Source organism: Sebastes fasciatus, chromosome 22 (genome assembly GCF_043250625.1).
Source record: "Sebastes fasciatus isolate fSebFas1 chromosome 22, fSebFas1.pri, whole genome shotgun sequence".
Lineage (NCBI taxonomy): Eukaryota > Metazoa > Chordata > Actinopteri > Perciformes > Sebastidae > Sebastes > Sebastes fasciatus.
The window spans coordinates 14718924-14742041 of NC_133816.1; the positions used below are offsets into that span (position 1 = coordinate 14718924).

A 23118-nucleotide genomic window follows, 5' to 3' on the forward strand; every position below is an offset into this window, starting at 1 on the left:
ACAGCGATTCATTTAGATTAAACTGCCAGCGATGGAGGCTTTGCAGCGATGTTGCAAACTGTTTGTTTACACCTAGTGGGAGATATTGTTGTCGTCAGAAATGCCCAACCAGGGTTTGAAATGAACTTTTTTCACTGTCTGCAACTCAGAAATTGAATCTGCCACTTTTGAAATCTCTGCGCTAAATGAAGGAATAACATTTTTAGATCTGATGTCATTCAATGTTTGATATATTTTTACACAAAGAAAACATTATGTACAGGGTAAATTACAGTTTTCAAATTACAACGTACCTTTCAGGGAAGCTATTTTTCTGGGGTGGGAGGGTACTGCACACAGTACTGTATTTTGTTATTGTCATCTATAGTGTTTTTTTTTGCATAAAAACACACAATTGAAATGATTATTTTAAATATTTGCTTCAAATATTGAGATATTATTGATAAGCCTAGTCAGTGCAACAAAAGCCTTTTTGCCATAATGTTTGCGTTTTAACTATTTAGCAACTGAAAGCACACAGCAGTAGTACAGACCAGTACAAATGATGAGTATTAGTGTGTATTAAAATCATCAGTTTAACATGAATCCACTGCTCCTTCTCCTCCTTTACCTCGTCTGCATCAACGATCTCCATGACGCGCTCCTTGAAGAACTTGGCGTAAACTTCGCTGGTGATGGCCGCTGCCTTCTTCATCAGGCCCAGCTCTCCGTCTTCCTTCACCGCCATTGTGTACGCGACCACGGCGCTGATGTCTACCTGCAGGCAGGAGGAACGTAAAAAGGGAAACGTGTTAACCAAAATAGAGATACAAGACGCAGAGATTTTAAAAAACAAATGCAACTTCATGTTAACATTTGTTTTTACCTTCTCGAGCCCCTCGGCGGTGATCATGTCGCTCCAGCTCTTCATGTACTCTCCGGGGAATTTGTCCTTGCTGAAGATCCCCACCGTCTTGCCCTCTTTGCTGCCTCTGATCGCCTCGATCATCTTGTCAAAGTTGCCCTTGTTGCTTTCATTCTGAGAGACACGTGATACCAATAAAGAATCTGATTTACTAGGAGTGAAAAAAAAGAAAAAGAAAAAGAAATTCACCCATGCATCGCGATTTTGAAATGTATTTTTTTTTAATGCCGTTCCGTAAATCGTCAACCAAAACAAACCGCAGCGAGCGTAAACGAGAAAGTAGAAAAACGTTCACGGTCCGTGGATACGACCTACATCCAAAGTGTTTTAACACTACACATCCAGTAAAGTATGGAACAGTTTGGGTTTCACACATTGCCAGGAAAAGCAGAGCTAGACATCACGGCTAAAGCTGCAGGCTTACTCTGTCATGGACAGGAAACGTTATCGTATTGCGGTAACACACGGACAAGCCGGCCGTTACTTGCATCTCCGTGGTCAAATCTGCCGACGCTACGACTGTAGAGCACCCATATACTGACATTTATGTTAAATGCATTCAAACGGCCCCGATGGAGCTGACCATGGATGTATAAAGAGAACGGAGCTGACGGGAGAGCTAGAGACGGACTTGGTGAAGTCAGAAGATTACACGTGTGACTACGTCCGGTTTTCAAAATAAGGTGTTAAGAAATGGAACTGTATCTACAAAATACATACATGGAAATAAGATCGATTGGATTATATTAGCCTGAACTATAAAACATTATCTGTCCCTTATAAATTAAAAAGAAAATACGATAAGAATTTCTTGATTCTTAGATTTTTTTTTTGAATTTTTGAATTTTTTTATTATAAATAATTCCTGACAATAACTGATATATTTGACTTCAGGACATCTCTGATACATACATACATACATACATACATGCTGAAAATCAAAAATTTTTACTGTATTCATTTAAATATTTTCCAAAGTAAAAATCCCTAGAAATCTTTGATTCCACTTATTCCCATGGTCTCGTGTTAAAAAGGTTAACAAAAATAAATGGTAATATGGAATTGCAATTCTTGTAGAATCGTAATAACTAAAACTCGCAACACATGTTGAATCGGCACTCAAGTATCATGACGGTATCGAATCGGGAGATATGTGCATCGCCCCGGCCCTATCATTTACTCTGATTCCCTCTTTCGTACAAGCCCGTCAATCACAAACAAATCACACCTTCTTATCTTCAAATCGTGTGTAGATAACTGTACAAAAAAGGGGAGTGAGTATTCGGCTATTACCTCTGTGTCTTTACACTGGTTACCTTTTCTCTGGTGAGCAGGGTGATGGGCGGGACACCGTTGGCGTTCTCGTTGCCCTTAGTTACGGCCACCTGTTTGAGGAAATCCACCTTCTTCTTGCTGGCGAGGAAGATGATTTTGGTGTCGCAAAACACCATGATTGTGTCGGTCAACTCGTAGCCAAACAGCCACGTCTGAGGAAAAAAGGAAAAGAAAGAGTTATGGGGGAATTCATTAATTGATTTGAGAACAAACAGATTCAAAGAGTAATTCATACATATGACCCGTATCATGCATGAGTGTGTCCTATTTAGCTTTAGCTAGAGTCAAACAGAGAGACAGAAGAGCTACATACAGTAAAGTAAAGACAGCAAAATTGCACAAATAAGCCACAAACAGCTTCCACAAAGGGTTAGTTTAGATAATAATGTATATATAATAATGTATTATGTATAATATTGCATGCATCGGCATCCTAAGTGACCTTAATATGCTGATTTGGCTGGGTGTTTGCCCTCACCTGTATGGCCGTGGATTTGGCGTACACAATTTCCTCGTCCACACCGACAGACACCACAATGGCATCGACTTTGCCAAACTCATCTTCTGCTTTCTGAGGAATAAAAAAAGAATGATATAAATCAGCACATATAATTTAATGTTACAACAAATATGGAAAAACCACACTGAGGTGCTCCTATACAGTAATTATCTCTTGACAGACAAAAGAGTGCTTTAGTTTCAGTTGTTCAAATGATGGGTGAATGAAGACTGGCTTTGTAACACATCAGCACCTGATGCTGCGTCACCTGACAAAATCACAGGAAGGGCTGCAAGTCTCCCAAAAGCTGGTTTAAAGTTATTTAAATGCAAGTTTATAAAAGCTCTCTTTGATGGAGCCATTCATCTTTTACTGTATGATTGGGCTACAATATCACCCAACAAATATCAACTTAGAAAGTAGCCATAATAATACATAAAATAACTTTTTAGATAAAGTGATTTCCAGATTTCCTGCATGCATCCTGTACATGTTTGTAGAGATGCTGGCTTCATCCTTTACTGCATGATTGACCCAACAAATATCAACTTCTAAAAAAAAAAAATACTTTTTAAAAAGTAGCCACAATACTACTTAAACTTTATAGATAAAGTGATTTCCAGAAAGCTGCATGCAATCCTGCACATGTTGTAGAAATGCTGGCTTTATTCTGATGCTAGAATAAACCTTACAACTTATAAAAATGAGTTTAATATTTTTAAAAAAGTAGCCACAATGCTACTTAAAAATCACTTTTTAGATAGTGATTTCCAGAAGGTTACCATCTATCGATCTATCTAATGCACATGTAAAAGCTCTCTTTAATGGAGCCATTCATGCATTTTTACTGCATGATTGGGGTGCTACAATATCACCCAACAAAATATCAACTTCTAAAAAAAAAAAAATGAGTTTAATACTTTTTCAAAAAGTAGCCACAATGCTACATAAAATAACTTTTTTTTTTTTTAGATAAAGTGATTTCCAGATTTTCCTGCAGGCAATCCTGCACATGTTGTAGAGAGATGCTGGCTTTATTCTAATGCTAATTAGCCAGCTAGCTAGCATTATTAGCATACTAATGAATGTTACACAAAAGCAGTTTGACAGAATACATTCAAGCAAAGCTGCAGACAAAACGTCAAGCACATTCCCCTTGTGAATTACATATAATCTATCACTTTTAACACGACTTATTTGTTCAAATACCCCCCACATGCTGGTTAGCTTCATTTAGCTGAGGTAGCATGTTGGCTAAGTAAGTTAGCTTAGTGAATGTGGATGATAACAATGAGTTAGCTGGCTTTTTGTGTGTGATACAAGACTGTAGTTGTTAAAGGAGTTTCAGTGGGATTAAAAGGTAGTGGAAGTGTGCAGGCCTGGGTGTCCTGGTAGCAGCAGGGTGGACAAGCACAGCCTCACAGCCGACAACAGAGTCAAAAACGCGGCTAACTTAGCAGCTCTTCTTCCTCCCAAACATCCTACTTTCTCTTCTTTTTAACATCAATTTAGAGCTTTAAAACTCAATGTTTACCTTCCAGTTGCTGTATAATCTCTTGATCCGGCGGTAGTACGCTTCCTTGTCCAGGTTTACCGCCATGGTTATGGTTTACTCACTCCTCTCTCCTCTCTCTCTGCTGTCTGCAATAACTCCAGCTCCAGGCTTCACTTCTCAACACCAGGCCGGATGAAGAAGAAGAGGAAGAAGAGGAGGAGGATGATGATGAGTGCCAACTAACAATAACGCACTTTCTCTTTCCACGCCTGCAGGAAATCCACGCACACCACTGAGGTAATGCTGCTTTTTCACTTATAATAATTTTAATAAAAAACATGCATGTAAAAAAAAAAAACCTCAATCACTGGGTTAAAATATGCAAAATTTAAAAAAAATATATATAATGTAATTTGGCTTTTTGCCACACACACAACCACACACACACCAATCTGTTATAATTAAGTCCTCCCTCCTTTCCTTTCCTTTCCTTTCCTCCTGTGCTTCTTTTCCCTCCCCCTTCGAGGCTTCAACATATCAGCTTTTATATAATAAACAATTTATTTAAAACCATAATAAAATAAAGCTTAATTCTAACAAAAACTATTTAACAGAAAAAAATAAATGTCTGAATGCTTGGGTGAATTCCTTGTCTTCCTTGTTTTGTTACTTTTATTATCAGCTTTTATAATCAACAAACATTATTTAAAACCATAACCTTCTAGCTTTATTCTAACAAAAAATATTTAACAGAAAAAAAAAAAATATGTCTAAATGGTTGGTTGAAGTCCTGTGTTAATTGTGTTGTTTGTGGTTTTATTTGATGCTTTGTGGCGCATTTTAATGTCATTTGTAGCAGCAGCAGCAGCGCCCCCTGTCTGGTGTTGACCACGCTGCTTTTTTCCCGCCATGGTGGGTTTTCCCGCCATCGTCATCAAACGCTTCTAACTGACGTCAATCTCGCGATAGAAGCTGCAGTGGTGACATCACACATGTGTGAATACTTTTTTTTTTATCATAACAGCAGTGTTGATAAATATATAATTTTTTCCTCAAATGTATATTTCTAATCTTGCTAAATTTTGTATTAATTACAGAAAAAGCCTAATTTTTGTTGGTTTTCCACAAATGATTCAAGTAGTTTTTTCTAATAATGCAAAGGCTGTGAAAATCCAAAACATAATTTTATGTTTAAAATTGATATATAAACTATTTTTGAGTTGCTTTTTCTTCTATGCACAGTAAGATGTGTGCTTTGTTCATCTCAATAAAAAAGGAGAATAAAAAGTTATTTCTTATAATCAGTGGCAAAACAGATGGCTTCGTCCATGTGGGTTTGTTATCATAAACAAATGAACAAAAAATAAAATAAAATGTATATTTAATTTTTGTATTTTATATTTGCAATATATATATTTATAATATATATATTTGAAATATATATAATATATATAAATATATTATATATGTTTATAATATATATTTAAATATTTATATTATTATATTATATTTATATAAGTATAAGTAATTTAGTCTGTTCCTGTTCTGAAACGAAAAAAATAAATAAAAAAAATTGTATCAGCTGTAAGATTTATCAAATAAATGCCAATCCAGCAGTAATGTTTGTGTGTATCTTGTATGAAACACCGCATTGCTGCTATCTTGACCAGGGCTCTCTTGAATAATAATAATGTTAATTAAATACAAATTTTTAAATCCTGAAGCCAAAACGTGCATCACCAAATGTATATTAAAACATAAAATATTTTATTTCACCATTAAAAACATTTCCAGGATATCTACAGTAAACCAGACCAGATCACGGCATCATTTCATCTGACTGGGAACAGTTTTGTTTTTTTGGAAGCAACCATTCCCTTCCTTGATTTTTCAACAGACCTGAAAGCAATCTTTCTTAAATTAAATTAAACACTGTTATGTTAAAAAGTAAAGCTTTTTATATTGTATTCCCTTTCCCCTTTACAGTAGTGTTGTCAGAGCTGGTTGTGTGTTTTATTTCATTCCAATATTTTTCACCAAATTGAACCACAAATGTTCCTCATAAAAACAAAATATGCACCACATATTTAAAAAGCTCTTATGTTGCGGGGTATTTCAGCAGGAGAGGAGAACAGAGAACGCTAGAGTTCTTTCTCCTGAATTTTAGCACCTGTTTTGAAAGTGTGAATTAAAATCCTTTGCATGATGTTCGTTTATCCCACCCGCCCCAAAGTGGCTTATAAAGGTGACAAACGGCAGATTAACTTCCACGTCGTCTCAAAATAGCTTCCTAAGAACATTTTACCCTTTAGTACGACTCCAAACTACCTTTAAGACTATTTGTGCTTTGCCCAGTTGTTGCTCATTTATACGTTAAATCTCTGAAGTAGCCACTGACCCTCTCAACGCCGAAGCACCCGAACATTACGAAGAACAATTAAACAAAACAAATTGCTTCTTAGATTTCATTCACACTAATCAATCCTCAATGTAACAGTAAAGGGAAGAGCGTACACATCTGAAGTTTGATTTTTGAAATGAATAAAATGAACTCATGATTCCTGCACTTTTCTTTTCTTTTCAAAACAATTAAAAACACTAAGTCCATAAAAAATGCTCTTTTTTTTTTTATCAAGCCCATATTTCAGATTCACAATGATCAACTGGAAGTTTCTTCTTCTGCTTTTTCTCCAATATTATTATTCATCCATCTCTCCTTACTGTGAGCCGTCATTCCCACTGCAGTATTTCCAGTTTTTTTTTTCCTGCTGGAGAGCCGTTTGTGCCGCGTGAACGTACAGAAAAGTACATTGTAGTGATTTTCAAACACTTTCCTGCGACTGTCTCGTCTTTGTTGTCGTCATCAAGATGATAAAAACAGACCATTATGTGCTGATACCTGAGCCTGCTCATTCATTCCTCTGTTCATTTTGCATTTCATGTGTTATTCTTTGTCCGTTTCTCTCTGTGTAGCATTCCTCCTCTTCCGTCAGATGTGTCCGTTCCCTATGTGACGGTGGTGAAGTTCTGCCCTCGGATGGCGCACCAGGCCATGAACACATCTCTGTAGAGGAGAAAAAGATAAAAGAAAAAGATAATTTTCACTCTACTTTAGTCAATTTCTGACATGCAGGGTGTAACATGTGGACAAGTTGCACATTTCCCTACTTGTGAGTACATTTACAAGCACATTAGTATCCCAGTTTTGACTCTTCTTCTTGTTTTGATCATATTCAGGATATAATGTTTACATGGAACGTACAGAGACCTACTTATTCAGCTGATTATAACAGTATCCAGGAGTTTAAACATCTGTGTGTAGGTGTGTTTTTGACTACCAGGACGTTACCAGTGTCAGATGATCACTTGCATTTCACTATGAACTACTACGTAACTACAAAGGACGGATTATAAATTAATAAATGACTCTATAAATAAATAAACAAATGTCATTAAATGTAGCAGATATATTATTAAAATTAAATGTAACCATTAATTAATTGATCAAATGTGACATAAACTTATATTCCTGTTTTAAATTGCTTCTTTATTTATTTATTTTTGTATTAATTCCCTTATTTACTCTTCTGTTTAATTTTCCCTTTTATTTATTCATGCATTTATTTTTATTCATTTTTAAATGTATTTATTTATTTTTGGATTTCGTTTTCATTCATTAATTTATTATTGAATTTATTTATTTTATATTTATGTATATATTTATTGATGTATTTATGCATATATTTATTTGTGCACAATTTTTCCTTTGCATTTCCCCCCCTCTTTATTTCCCCAAACTTATTTATTATGTATTTTCTTTATATATTTCTTTATGCATTTCTGTGTATTGGCAAGAATCTGGCGATACAATACGTATCATGATACAGGGGTTACGATTCAATATATTGCGATACTGCAAGCAAGGCAATAAAATGCAATGTTTTTAATCTAATTTTAGGAAAACTGTCATAGTATAAAGAACACACCACCATATGCATAAAATCTGAGTAAAAAAAGTTGACTTTTTTATGCAATCAGTGGGAAAAAAACTGCTAAATGGCTGCCAACAAGTTATTAGAGGCCTTTAAAGGCTCAGTTCATCACAGCTGAACACACACACAACACTTTCAATTTCAGGAACTGATACTGATGATCACAAATCATATACAAAACTCTAGGACCCAGATTTGGCATGTATGTCTCTGGTGTACACACCTGCAGTGTGTGGCGACACACTCGTTGCTACAGTACTCCTTGTCCCAGTCTTTGCTCTCCACAGCCGGCTTGGTGCAGCCGGCGCGCACACAAATGTTACGGCTGGCGGCGTGAGTCACGCTGGGGGCGGGGGCTACGTTCACCTCAACCTCCATCTGAGAGACAGAACAAGCCAAAACACTCATTTACATTTAAAGTATTTGTCAAACCGTCCGTTCAAAGCTACAGACATTTAATGCAACAGTTGGATAAGATACATTTCTAAATTTAGCTTAAGCTAAACAGGTCAAAAAAAATGCAGCTTACCCCTTCCTCTGCCTCCGCCACGTCCTCTGCTCCCGATACCACATCAGCCGACTGTCCCACCTCCACTGTCAGACCTGAGGAGGACACCGACTTGGGCGTTTCTGACGTCACAATGATCGGAGCACTTGAATCCGACTGCCGCGGCGTCGGGACAACCTTGATCTGCAGCGGAGGTGGAGCCGTGGCAGCAGCTGCGCCTCCGCCCCGTGGCTTGGCCTGCAGAGGCGGAGGGGCCTGGGCGTGCCCCATCTGCTGCAGCCGAGGCGGAAGAGAGGTGCTCTGCATCTGCTGCAGCGGCGGCGGCTGGCGCGGCGAGGAGGCGGCCGTCGCCGTGACGGATACGACGCCGGAGGGCAGCTGCAGCTGCTTGATGATGATCTTGGTGACGGTGAGTGGGTGCAGCGGGGTGGGAGCGGGCGGAGGTTGAGGTTTGCTGGCGCCGGTGCGGGAGCGCGTGGTGACCTGAGGCAGGTCCAGGATGATGTTGGAGGTGCAGATGTTGGTGATGGTGTTCTCCTCGGGGTTGTAATGCTGGGACCTGGTGGTGCGAGCGGCGAGGGCGGAGGGGGGCGTGGTTATGACAGCGGGAGCCGGGGCTGGAGCCGGGGGTGATGGGGGCGATGGGGAGGTGTCCATGACTTCAATAGGAGCCTGGGGAGAAGACGTACATGATAAAGTACATAGATATACTGTAGAGGTACAGATCACATCCAAATAACGAAGCCATTTCCAACCAATCATAATCTTTTAGGAGTGCATTACCCCAAAATAGGCATAGCAGGGTTGGTTGCTGTTGTTTTGGTATTGAAAGTCGGATTGGACGGGAGAAATATATATAAACAATCAACAGTCACAATAACCTTAAACATAGTGGTGTGGTGATACTTTGGCTACTTGAGGCCCTGTTTGGCCACCGAGTGGATGAGACAGTCTAGGACAGGGACACAAAACAGACTGATGTATATTATAACTCTAGGCCCTTTTTGACTACAGGAACTTTCCCCAGGGACTAGGAACCTTTTGAGGAACTGATTGTGTTTAGACCACAGGAACGTTCCCCATGGACTAGGAACCTTTTGAGAAACTCATTGAGTTTCGAGTGCAGGAACCTTCCCCATGGACTAGGAACCTTTGGAGGAACTCATTGCATTTTGTCACACAGATCCGACACAGAGCAGGAAGACGCTGCAGCGTGATAGTAAATACTAACACTACAGACTTTAGCCCCGGAGCCCGTTTAATAACGGGTTTCGTAAACCATCATTATTCATCGCGTTTCAGACAGCCTTTTGCGATGCGTTTATCGCACATGTTGATATCGCGATGACGATGAAAATACGGTTTATCGGTCAGCCCTAGTCAACGGACTAATTTACCTAATCTTCCCAGGTGTTTAGATCGCTATGGAAACAACAGCGGGCTGAAGGAACTTTTTAGTTCCTTGAAAAGTAGTGGAAACATGGCTTCTGCTGACAACCTGTGCCATCACAGAAGGAAAATACTATAAACCATCCAATAAAGCATGCACAGTGCAAGTGCACAGTGTCAAACCGTGATGTGCATTTTCCTTGCAACTACATACCCTGTTAACAGCTGTCAAGTTTTACAAATCGAGGCTGTCTCGTCAATCAGAGGCACTCACCTGAGAAACATGGCCGGCTCTGTACTCTGCCAGTGCCTTCAAGTAATCTTTTTTTGCCGCTTCGTTTTTCCTCTTGTAAACCTGAACAAAAACAGAAAATTATTATATACTGATATTAGGATTGTGTTTAAATCTCACCGCGTTATTGAGCCCATGTCTGCTGAGTGAGAGAGGATACTTTTAAAAACACTCCCTTCAAGCTGAACTCAACCTACCTGAGTCACAGTAAGTATATGACTAACTAAAACGATGGACTGGTGGATCAATGAAAAGGACTGTAAGCACATTTCAAACTGCAGGAATCCTGCCAAGAGTTTCCTCTCACCTGTTTCTGCTCCTCCCCCAGGCTGTCCCACATGGACGCCACTATCTTAGACACCTCTCCAAACGTAGCATTGGGGTTTTGTCCCTTTATGGCCGCCTGTGTGTCCCTGAAGAACAAAGCGTAGGCCGACACAGGTTTCTGAGGCTCGTTGGGGTCTTTCGTCTTCTTCGGCTTCTTCGCTCCGCCTTTCCGCCCGACAGCTGGAGAGACGCTGGAGGCGGGAGCAGAGAGCGGCGACTCGGACAGGGTGGGGTCGAGGGAGATGACAGCGGGAGATACGGCCAGAGAGACGGGAGACTCCACCAGGACGCTCTGATCGGAGGGGGAACCAAACGATGCATGTTAGAATAATGAATTAACAGTATTCACATATTATTTTCATTTTTATACGATATGCTTGGACGGAAACGGTGAAACAGACGTGCCATGGGAATTTCAAAATAAAGGCGTATCGTAAAGATGACGAGATGTATCAATGTTTTCACTTTGCATTGATGATATTGGATGTTACACCCCTACTGAAAACTGTTTCAGATCTTAGATATTTCTCTACAACATAAACTATTTGTGACTTTTAGAGCATTAATCAAATACAAATGTGAGCACTTTGTGGTTAGCAGCGATCAACAAGTATCAGATTATGATTTCCCTTTTGTTAAATTGATGAAAATAGGTTTTAAAAGTCACCCTTCTAAAGTCATCCATGTCGTCATCCTGGAGCGAGCTGGTGGGAGACGCCGTGGCCGACAGAGGGTTATCAGGTGACTGGGGGCATTGCAGCATGTTCCCGCCTCCCAAGCCAAGCCCCAGTTGAGCGCTGAGCTCTGACTGGTCGATAGTAGTCAGCTGGTTGGACCCCAGCAGGCCCTGGCTCATGTCACCCATCGGGACGTCGATGGTCACCGGGGACGAGCTGCTGAACTGAGAGCCGATGGGATGACCGAGATCCTGGAGATGGAAATCAAATGTGAGTGCTGGTGTTCGATACGGAGATAACCGCTCAAACGTTCTGTTCTCCTCACCATTCCCAGTGACGACCCCAACAAAGCGCTTCCTCCTGACTGGTTGATGACTCCCAGACTCAGGTGCTCCAGTCCCTGCGAGGGGGCGTTGACGAAAGTGGAGGCGAACGAGGGGTCGTCCCCTTCGACCACGGCGTTCCCGGGCACCACCACGCTGTCGGAGGGGCCGGTGTCCGACAGCTCCCCGAAGTGGGACACCACATCCGACACAGTGAGGGCCGAGTCTGGATCCAAAGAGATGGGAGGTATCTCGAACTCCTCATCGCCGAGGCTGGGAGTGTGGAACGTCTGGAGAGAAGATGGCGGACGGAAGCGAGAGTGGAAGACGGAGAAGATGAGAAGTGAAAGAAGGAAGAGAAAACAAGTTTGTGAGAAATTGGGGCGGAGAGGAGTAACCGACAATTTGGAAAGGAAGGTAAGAGAGCCACAAGAGAAATTGGGAGAAGATTAGCCAGTAATACAGATTTCTGAAACACAGATTTATAATTTGGACAAAAGTTCATCAAAAGACGTACTTTTAAGATTCATTTTCATAGATTCTGAATAATGACATATCTCTAAAGTATTGTTTCAGGAGTGATCAAGGCAGATGTGGAAAAATGCTTTTAGTGTTCAGGGGCTGATGTCACAAAGCAAGAAGAGCAGAGCATGAATAGAGACGTTTTTATACTCAGTAGAGTTTTGGATTACCATGATAATTATAACAAAGATAAAAGGAATATGTTCCCACTCTGGGTTTAAAACTGGAGTCCTAACAAAGACAGAGATAACTGAGTGACCAAACTAACAGCCTAATGAATTAAAGCTGCATGTTAATTAATTGCATTTATGTTCCATACTCATTCCAGTGTTGACATCTTTAAATGTAAACTTAAAACCTCCCTATTCAGCCAGGCCTTTGATTAAGAATGGTATTTTAATCATCATTATTTTCTTAATCATCTATTTTATTGTATTTCATTTGTATGATTTTATTCTATTTTATTAATCACTTGTTTTATTGTATTTAATTTGTTTAATTTGATTCTATTGATTGTTATTTTATTAATCACTTATTTTACTGTATTTAATTTGTATAATTTCATTATAATTTATTGTTATTTTATTAATCACCTATTTCATTGTATTTAATTTGTATAATTTTATTCTATTTTATTGTTATTTTATTTATCTAGTTTTTACTTCACACTGTTTTACTACTATTACTGTTATTATAGTTTTTAATTTAATTTGATTACATTTTTATCATTTTATTTCCAAAGATTCTTATTCCATTCTAGCTGTGTGACTATATTGTATATATTTTGACTCATTTTATATCACTTTTTGTGATCACAATAACCAAATTTCTTGCTTTGTGAGACCGGCCCCTGGTCATGCACCTAAAAAAAAAAAAAACGTGCTGTCACTCATAGCTGTACAAAGTGCCGACAGGTGAACAGAAGAAAGCAGATAGTGAGAATGCGGATGATTGCAATATTACTGAAAAGTATGTGCACAAAACCACCAATGCAGGAGAGTTTTAGGTATGAAACATGTTGCGTTATGGGTAGGTGATGTTGAAATTGATAATGCCATGCTTGCAAAATATTCTCGAACCAGTTTGTAGTCATGTTTCGCTCTTACGTTTTTATAATTACTATTCCTCTAAGGGTGCTTTCGCAAGCCATAGTCCGTTTAGTTAGTTATTTAATAACACCGCTGTTTGTGTTTTGTGGACTTTATTTAGCGTATTCTGTATGTTCTCTTCGGCCCAGATGTCAAGCAAACATCGGACTTCTGCAGAAGTCCAGGTCAGTCCTCTCCCGCTCATGTTAACCTGTGTCCATCTCAACAAATGCCTGCACAGGTAGCCTGCGTTTTGGGATTGCTTGGGTTGTTTTGGTCCGCACCAGAGTACGACTATCACAACCGCCCAAACGAACCGCACCAGAGTTCATTTAAAACGGACTAAATGTTGGCTTGTGAAAACGCCCTAAAAAGAAGCTTTCTGATGCTTAAAAGATGTAAAAATACATTTTTATTAGCGTTAAACTCAACACCTCCATGTAGATCATGTGTCTGCAGCTGTTTCACAATAAAATCCCTTCCATCATCCCATCATTTGACTAACTCTTTAGATGAGTCAGTTTTGCAGTTATTTTTAGATTTGCATTGTGACGTGGTGTTTGATGATTCACTCTGTAAAAAAAAGCTTGTTTCCTAAAAAGCATTATTATTATTATTTAAAGAGGTGTCTGAATTTAAGCAGGAGAGGTAGTGAAATATAAAGTATTTATAAATAAGTCATACTCCACCAGCAGATCCAGCGAGGTTGAAGAGGTCAATGGGTTTAGTGGAACACTAAAAAACGTGAGTATGTCAGTAAGTGCACGTTGATTACAAATGTCATGTAAAACTGGTTTTATATGTACTCATGGCACTGGCATTAAATGGTTCACACATACAGAGCAAAGGCCTTATTCTGTATGACTCACACATGATAAAAAAATCAAATATGAACATGGTTGAAAATGCTATGATTTGAGTTTAGGCATGGCGGTTGTGCAGTTAACGCTGATTTAAAACCCAGTTTGTGCCTCTAATGCATCACAGTTACATTCAAGTCACAGAGCAAAGCATCTATTTCTCCTGAATCCTTGAAATACCTGGTGATCTTTGAAAAACCCAGAAGAGTTTAACAACACTTACTGATGTACTGAAGGTATTTCAAGAATCGTAAAAAACTCTTAACATTTATCATTGTTTTGTTTATTGATTTCCAATAATAAATATATACATATATTTGCATAAAGCAGCATATTTGCCAACTCCCATGTTGATATGAGTATTAACTACTTGACAAATCTCCTTTTAAAAGGTACATTTTGAACGGATACAATTTGAATGGAATGACAGCCCTAGTTTAATCACACACTCAACGACTGAACTTTGGCTGATGTGAGGGATCCGTGTTTGTTTAGTGTTCAGGCACATCCATATTAAGTGCCATGTCGGATATGTTACAAGTCAGAAACTCGTAAGTACTTTAACTCTGATATGACATGAAAGCAGCTTTAGCTCTGTGACTGTAATGTATGATAACACATGGTGTGCATGGTTGTCCACAGGAGTGAAGGCTCCATAGAAATAAACAAAAAAAACCTGTCAGAGGGAAATTCAATGAAGATTAATTCTACGCACATCACGTAGGCGCGAAGGCTATCAGAACAGCGTCAGTAAAGACAAAGGTAACGCCTGCACACTGCTCCATGCCACAATATTTTTTTAATTGACTACATCAGGTCTGTCCAGTTGTGTGCAGACGTTACCTTTTTCTTTTACTGAGAGGGAAATCCAATGCCAGATAACTCAAGATGTGAAAGGCCTACCTCTGAAGAGGAGAGGAAGGGATGGCCGGACCCAGAAATTGTCAAGTAGTTGTCACTGCCTCCAGGGAACTGAAACAGTAGAAGTTGGGAAAGAGATTATTGATTTAGAACAGGGGTCAGCAACCTGCGGCTCCGGAGCCACATGCGGCCCTTTAGCTCCCTGTGGATTTTTCTAAATGGAAATGAATAACTGTTTTTTGTTTACATGTTTTATTTTTATTTGTCATTGTTGTAGGTCTATGGTACGACGGAGTATTAGGGCCACATTGAGAAGAAAAAAAAATCTGAGATTTCAAGAATAAAGTCATAATATTATGAGAATAAAGTTTAGTAATATTACGACTTTTTTTTCTCGTAAAGTTAAAAAATTTTTTCTCGTAAAGTAATAACTTTATACTCGTGCTATTACGACTTTTTTTTCTCATAAAGTTATGACTTTATTCTGGAAATCTCATGTTTTTTCCCTCAATGTGGCCCTAATACTCCGTAGTACATTTTACACTTTGACCCTCACTGCATTAGACTTATATCCTATATAATTAGACTATAAACTGTGTTACCTTCATCATAATGCTCAAATGTTTTGCAGCTCCAGACAGATGTTTTTGCCTAAAATGGCTCATTTGATATTAAAGATTGCTGACCCCTGATTAAGAAGAAAGAACACATATTCACCAAAAAAAACAGACTTCTTCATCTTCCTCTTTTTGGACATTAAAACACACAGTGACATCCAACCAGCACCAGTGAGGCAGTATAGGACTACAATAACAAAACCAAGCACCTAGAAACATCTGCACACTGAGATGCATTTAATGACAGTTAGTTAAAATATGCTAAGCCTATGCAAACAAGTATCATTGTGTCCATTTAGATAGATAGATAGATAGATAGATAGAAAGGCAGTAAAACAAGTTAGTAGTGCAAAGTACAAAAAATATACCAGATATGAAAATACAAGGAGTTGAAGAAAACTGTTAAAGAGACTGTTAAAAATGAATACAGTGCAGAAGAGACTGTTAAAGGTGAATACAGTGCAGGGTAACTCCAGTAGCCTTAGTCTATGAGAGTGCACTGTATGCATTATTATCTATTTCTGTGTTGTTAAAGACCCCCATTCATAAGATAGAGTCACCTTGTTGTCAGTGTCAAATCCATTGAAGGACTGCGGATCCAGGAACTCTGGATCCCCGTCGTGCTGTCCGGTACCGTCCGTTAAATCCGAATAAAAATTCAGGTCCATCTTTTTTTCAACTGGGCCTCATATGTTAGCTTATGAGGCCCCTCCTCAAATTCAAGATGTTGCGCAAATTAAACCGAAATTATATATATATATTTACACAGAAAAAATGTATAAAAGGTGTTTCAAGGTAGCTTAGTAAAGAGGAAACCTATGAAACACAGAGTTTCTTATGAAACACTGACAGCTGGTGCACAGATGTTGCTGCTATCTAGCTCGAGTAAAACGGAGCATGTGTACGCATAGCAACCGTGCCAAAAATAACCCTAGCTACCGAGAGGTAACGTGGCTGTTTAACCCGTCTTTCTTGCTGACTTTGTCCTAGCACGGTTTAGCTTTTAGCTGGGCTTTTTTTTTGACGCAAGGCTGCTGCAGCACTCCTCTCACTTCATCGAGCCTCGTTTGTCTGGCAGTCCTCAAACGCAGCATTCAATCAATGGCGACACAGCTATAGCTGAGACACACAGCTAATATAACAACGTTTAACGGGACTATAACGTTAACTGTTAATGCTGTGAGAGGAGATGAGAGAGATAGAAAAACGGTAATGATCGGTTCAAGGTGTCTGACAGACAGCAGACCGGATTTTGCTTCGTGTTGGCTCCGGGCCAGGCTGCTCAATCGATCAAGAGCACACGGATCTAGTGATGAGTCGGATGCGAACGAGCCGGTTCAAAGAGCCGGCTCTTTTAGGTAAATGATAATAGCCGGATCCCGTCCGAAAGCTGTTTTTTCTTTTCTTCTTTCTTTACTTAAAGGGACTATTTGTAACTTTCAGAATTGCTTGTTAACAGCGACACCTGTGGCCGTTAAGTCAACGAAAGTCTGCGTCGGGCTCGCGCTTGCTCGCTCTAAATAGACATGAACGAGCATCGCTCAAAACAGTGAGGCGACACACGTCAGCTCAAACGACAATATTATTCTATATTTCACCTGCTTGGCAGTAATGTTAGCTGACCAGACGGAGGTCTCTCCATGAATCAATGCTGATCTTAGTGTTGGCTTTTCCTGCTTCAGCGCTGGCTGAGGCAGCGGGGCTCCGCAGCGAGTAACGTTGTCGTCTCCCGACCGCATCCGGAGTGAACAAGGAAGACACCGGCAACCGGTCGGTAATGAGACGATAACGTTTCTCTCTGCGTAGCCCCGTCACTTCACAAGACACGGGAAACCTCTGTTGGTCTGGAGGAGCTGCAGCATTTATTTCTGCACAAACGTCCACTGTACGTTCACTAGATATTCTCAGAGCTAAACTAACTCTTCTGCAGTGTGGAGTGAGCGCGCGTTCACGTCTAGAGGTGGAGCGAGGACGCGAGGACGCGCGCTGTCTGAGTGAAGGCAAGCAGGCAGGGGAGCAGTGACTTCAGCCACACGCGAGCGCGCAAGTGCGAGCGCGCATGTGTCCCGACCCGGTACATTTATACGCTTAAAAAGTTACAAACAGTCCCTTTAATTTAAGGCAGAATGATAGGACAATCTTCCCCGTGCCACGGGCACTCCATGCACTGACTGTGACTGAATGTTGTGTTAATGACATCCGTGCGACCAATCAGGTGATGACAGACAAGGATTATACCATCAAAGCAGGGAGGGGCGGAGGCGCACTGACAGTCTACAGGTACAGAGCAGGAGGAAGAGGAGGAGAGAAAGAGAAAGAGAGAGAGGAGTGCGGTGCGCGAATAGCAGACAAGATGAGTGACAGTTGGAAACGTAGCAGCATGTAAAATTATGGTATTCTGGAAATTATAAGGTTTAGTATAATTATATTGTATAATTTAAGTGATATATGTGCACACATACTAATCATAGGTCAAAACAGCTAAAGCTAAATTTGGCTGAATTATAAAAGGCAGAAGTGGTAAAACGAAGAGCCGTTTTTGAAGCCGAAAGAGCCGGATCTTCTTCGGTGAGCTGAACCAAATGATCTGGCTCACTAAAAAGAGCCGTAATTCCCATCACGAATCCAGAGCCACGGATCATGGATGGAATGAACGGGGGAAACTCAACAACGCCGGATGTTGAGCGATACAGGTTTCAAAATAAAATCAGATCATTAACTTTGTATTTTTTTTTTTTTTTTACGATTTAGTCAAGATGAAAAAAATACCAAAATATTGGAAAAACATTACAGTACTAAGTTAAGATGAAAAAACACCAAAATATTGAAAAACATTACCACTATGGAGGACCACAAGAGTCACATAAATAGCAATAAAGCATTTAATTGATTAATAACTAATTGTACAATAAAAATAGAAAAGCATAACAAATGACTTTGTTATTTAATCCATGTATTTATAGATTCATAAATCAATTTGTAAACACATTTATTAATGGCTATTTTTTATTGTACAATTAGTTATTAATCCATTACGATTTAGTAAAGATGAAAAAACACCAAAATATTGAACATTACAATACTACCCACTATGGAGGACCACAAGAGTAAATAGTAATAAAGCATTTAATTGATTAATAACTAATTGAACAATAAAAATAGCCATTAATAAATGTGTTAACAAATTGATTTATTAATCAATAAATAAATGGATTAAATAACAAAGTAATTTGTTATTTGACATTTTAATGGGCAATAAAAAGAAAATGCAATTTGCTTTTCTATTTTTATTGTTAAAGAAAGAAACTTTTTGTTAAAGAATATTTATAGATAATAAATCAATTTGTAAACACATTTATTAATGGCTATTTTTTATTGTACAATTAGTTATTAATCCATTAAATGCTTTATTACTATTTAACTGACTCTTGTGGTCCTCCACAAGACAAAATTACAGTGACAAAATAGGTGTTATAACCATGGCTGGATAACCCTGTTAGGGGACCCCATAGACCAGACCCCCACACACACCCCACTAAGCGTGGGTGATACTCAAATATTTTTATCACCTGTAAAAATACCAATATCTTTTATTACTTTGTAATTTAATCAATTTATTTATAGATTAATAAATCAATTTGTAAACACATTTATTAATGGCTATTTTTATTGTACAATTAGTTATTAATCCATTAAATGCTTTATTACTATTTAACTGACTCTTGCGGCCCTCTATAACCCACAAGACTAAATTACAGTGACAAAATAGGTGTTATACTTCAAGGAGAGGAAAACATGCACATTCTCAAAATTGTTTGTGGTGCTGGGAGTAAATACTCTCCAATATGTACTTTTTCAAAAAAATTACTTGCTCCCGCACACACTTTTCTCTGCTTTACTAGTTAACGTTTCGGTCAACAAGGACCTTCATCAGGACATTAATGTCATTAACGTCAACAAGGACCTTCATCAGGACATTAATGTCATGGATTTATGTTTTTAAAAATGAATATTGGGCAACATATTGTTTGATTGTCGATGTGGGTAGCTCAAAAATCCTGTTATTGTCACCCTAACCCAGGGGTCAGCAACCTTTACTATCAAAAAAGCCATTTTAGGCAACAAAAAACAAAAGAAATCTGTCTGGAGCCGCAAAACATTTGAGCATTGTGATGAAGGTAACACAGTTTATAGTCTAAGTATATAGTATATAAGTATAATGCAATGAGGGCCAAAGATCAAATGTACTACGGAGTATTAGGGCCACCCACATTGAGGGAAAAAATTCGGAGATTTCAAGAATAAAGTCATAATATTACGAATTTTTAGAGTCGTAATATTACGAGAAAAAAGTCATAACTTTATGAGAAAAAAAAGTCGTAAAATTACGAGAATAAAGTCATAACTTTACGAGAAAAAAGTCGTAACATTACGAGAATAAAGTCATAACTTAACGAGAAAATAAGGCATAATATTAAGAGAATAAAGTCACAACTTTACGAGAAAAAAAATCTTAATATTAAGAGGACAAAGTTATAACTTTACGAGATAAAAAATTCTGAATATTACGAGAATAAAGTCATAAGTTTACGAGAAGAAAGTTGTAATATTACGAGAATAAAGTCATAACTTTACGAGAAAAAAAGTCGGAATATTACGAGAATAAAATCCTATTATTACGAGAATAGTCATAACTTTACGAGAAAAAAAGTTGTGATATTATGAGAATAAAATCCTATTATTACGAGAATAAAGTCATAACTTTACGAGAAAAAAAGTTGTAATATTATGAGAATAAAGTCATAACTTTACGGGGAAAAAAGTCGTAATATTACAAGAAAAAGTCATAATATGAGAATAAAGTCATAAGTTTACGAGAAAAAAGTCATAATATTATGAGAAACGAAAGGAAAATAACTGTAAAATGTAAAATTACTACTTTATAATATTATGACTTTATTCTCATAATATTATGTTTTTTTTGTAAACCTATGACATTATTCTTGTAATATTATGACATTATTCTAGAAATCTGGCTTGTGGCCCTAATACTCCGTCGTACCGTCGTACCATAGACCTTCAACAATGATAAATAAAAATGAAAATGAAAACAAAAACAGTTATTCATTTCCACTAATTTTTACTGGAGAGGAGCTAAAAAGACCCCTGCCCTAACCGCTCATTTATGATTCCTGATTTTATTTTGAAAAGCTACGACAGGAAGCCAGCCTGTCATGCTGTGTGTTTTATCGACTTACATCTAAAATCCAACCGACAAAATAATGAGTTCACTTTGCTAACTATATATTGAATATTATAGCTTTAACAAAGCACCTGACATGGCGTTTAGCTCCGAAAGGCACACGAGTATGCCACCGAACACACTATTTATAATGTTTTAACGACTAAATATCAGTTATTTTAGCTTTTTAACGGCCTTAACGGCCAGTTCATTGTACTTCTGGTTGTTTCCAACGGTTAGGAGAACGGTTAGAACGGTTAGGACGGTTAGAACGGTTAGGAGACGGTTAGAACGGTTAGGAAGACGGTTAGGAAGACGGTTAGGATTAAACGGTCGAAGTCTGTTATAATTGATCATCACACATTAAGACCAAAGTGATTCGTTTTTATTAAGTCAAACGTGTTCTTATACCAACTACTCTTACCTCCATGCTCACCCCCGCGAAATCTGATTAATGTTTTAGTTTTTTATCCCACTTTTTGCCAGTGAACTTCGCCCAGAATTGATTTCCTCAATAAATACCACAAGGCAACCGGCTTCCCGACTGTACGTACAAGTGGAAGTGACCTCATCACGCAAAAACGTGAGAGAAAAAAAGGGACGTTGGCTTTCCAAAATAAAAGGCAGCTAATTTAGCATCTCTTTTTTTTACTGTGCTGGCCATTTATATTTATGAATTTATAATATATTATATATTTATATATATTATATACTTACTTATATAATATATTTATAATATATAATATACTCGTTTAATTATATAAGGTTAACATTCAAGATAATAAATTATATTATATTGTAAAAATATTTTTACGATATTATTATTGTCATTTATAATGGAAAATCACAAGTTACAGCTTCTTAAATGTGAGGATTGGTTGTTTTTCTATTGTATATTATTATAAATTGATATATTATAAATTGATATATATATATTGTAAATTGATATATATTTATTATAAATTTATAATATATTAAAAATTGCTATATATACATATATATATATATTATAAATTGACATATATTTATTATAAATTTATAAATATATATATATAAATATATACAGTATATATATATATATATATATATATAATATATATATAAATTGATTGGAAAGTTTTATTGTGAAAGTATTTTTCACAATTTTCTAGACGAAACGATTAATAAAAAAAGTAATCAACAGATTAATGAATGATGAAGATAATTGTAGTTGTAGCCCTTCAGGACTATATTCAGTATTTTCCAAAAAAAAATAAAGGTACAAGTGGAAGTGACCTCATCACGCAAAAACAAGATGATAAATTCTGATACATTATAGTACCAATATCAGCCAACAAAAACAGACTTTGTCATTATAATGCGATAAAACAAAAGGAACACAAATCTTGTAACTTTTCTTTCAAAATTGCTTTATTTCTTCTCGTGTTTTTTCAGGCAACATTTTTTATGATTTCTTTTTTATATTAATGTAATTAAAAAAAGATAAAACTTGGGATCTTTTTTTGTCTTTATGTACAAGCAAGAAAAAAATGTTTTAGGAAATAACTATGAACATAAAAGAATCCCTGCACGATAACACTGTAAAAAATAAAAAAAACAAAAGCATTAGAGTTGGAATCAAACACCTCTAGTTAACAGCTCCTTACTTTAGCAACAAGCTCACATTCATACACACTTTCAGACACACACACACACACAGCAGGACGTCAGCAGGTTTAGTTTAGGTGAATGGTGAGGTGGAGAGTTTCAGGGCACAAGCTCGCACTACATAACGCAGCCGATATTCTCATTAGAGGGAATGAAACACATGTGTCTCATGAACACATGTATCAATCATATACACACACTTCTCTCCAAGTGACATTTAGACAGCATGCAGTGCAGTGGTCCTCTCCACGATGCTCCAGTGTGTCAACAATACTGTTTAATTCTCCTTCTTCTAACTTGATTCCTATTCCCACCGCAGAGCCGACTCCATTCATAGCAGACCACACTGCTGGTGTTTGACTGTTTTGCAGATAAAGATAATGTCACTTGGTAATTGTAAACCATTTAGTTTTTATGAGATATGGAGCAGCAGATGTATAGAAGCTCATTTTGTATTAAGAGAGATAAAAAGACTGAGTGACCTAGGCAAAATGATGACATAAAAAGTCATACTTAATATCTCATAATTTTGACTTAAAT

At 37.7% G+C, this 23118-nt stretch overlaps 2 protein-coding genes across 7 annotated transcripts in view; both read right to left on the reverse strand.

Moving 5' to 3' along the window:
- supt16h (SPT16 homolog, facilitates chromatin remodeling subunit) overlaps nt 1-4670 on the reverse strand; it is a 163669-nt gene extending 158999 nt beyond the window's left edge. Inside the window, exons 1-5 of one of the 3 annotated variants that reach the window (XM_074623747.1) lie at nt 4273-4670; nt 2718-2810; nt 2198-2391; nt 866-1055; nt 611-757 (exon numbers count right to left, since the gene is read on the reverse strand). In XM_074623747.1, coding sequence (XP_074479848.1) covers nt 611-757; nt 866-1055; nt 2198-2391; nt 2718-2810; nt 4273-4338 — 690 coding nt within the window. In that variant the 5' untranslated portion in view covers nt 4339-4670. The remainder of the gene's footprint in view (nt 1-610; nt 758-865; nt 1056-2197; nt 2392-2717; nt 2811-4272) is intronic. The other 2 variants (XM_074623745.1, XM_074623746.1) reach the window with 2 other exon arrangements.
- A 1309-nt stretch (nt 4671-5979) lies between these two features.
- On the reverse strand, nt 5980-21493 carry tox4b (TOX high mobility group box family member 4 b). Of its 4 annotated transcripts, none has more exons than XM_074623754.1 (10): nt 21356-21493; nt 15115-15183; nt 14036-14086; nt 11744-12031; nt 11409-11669; nt 10722-11033; nt 10397-10477; nt 8755-9405; nt 8449-8603; nt 5980-7297 (listed from the first exon to the last, which is right to left on the reverse strand). In XM_074623754.1, exons 1-10 carry the CDS (start codon nt 21359-21361, stop codon nt 7240-7242), a joined length of 1932 nt encoding a protein of 643 aa, XP_074479855.1. In that variant the 5' UTR covers nt 21362-21493; the 3' UTR covers nt 5980-7239. The 4 variants fall into 4 exon arrangements, with proteins under 4 accessions (XP_074479855.1, XP_074479853.1, XP_074479856.1 ...); XM_074623752.1 differs by lacking the exon at nt 21356-21493 and adding an exon at nt 16250-17502; XM_074623755.1 differs by lacking the exon at nt 14036-14086.
- Nucleotides 21494-23118: the final 1625 nt, after the last annotated feature.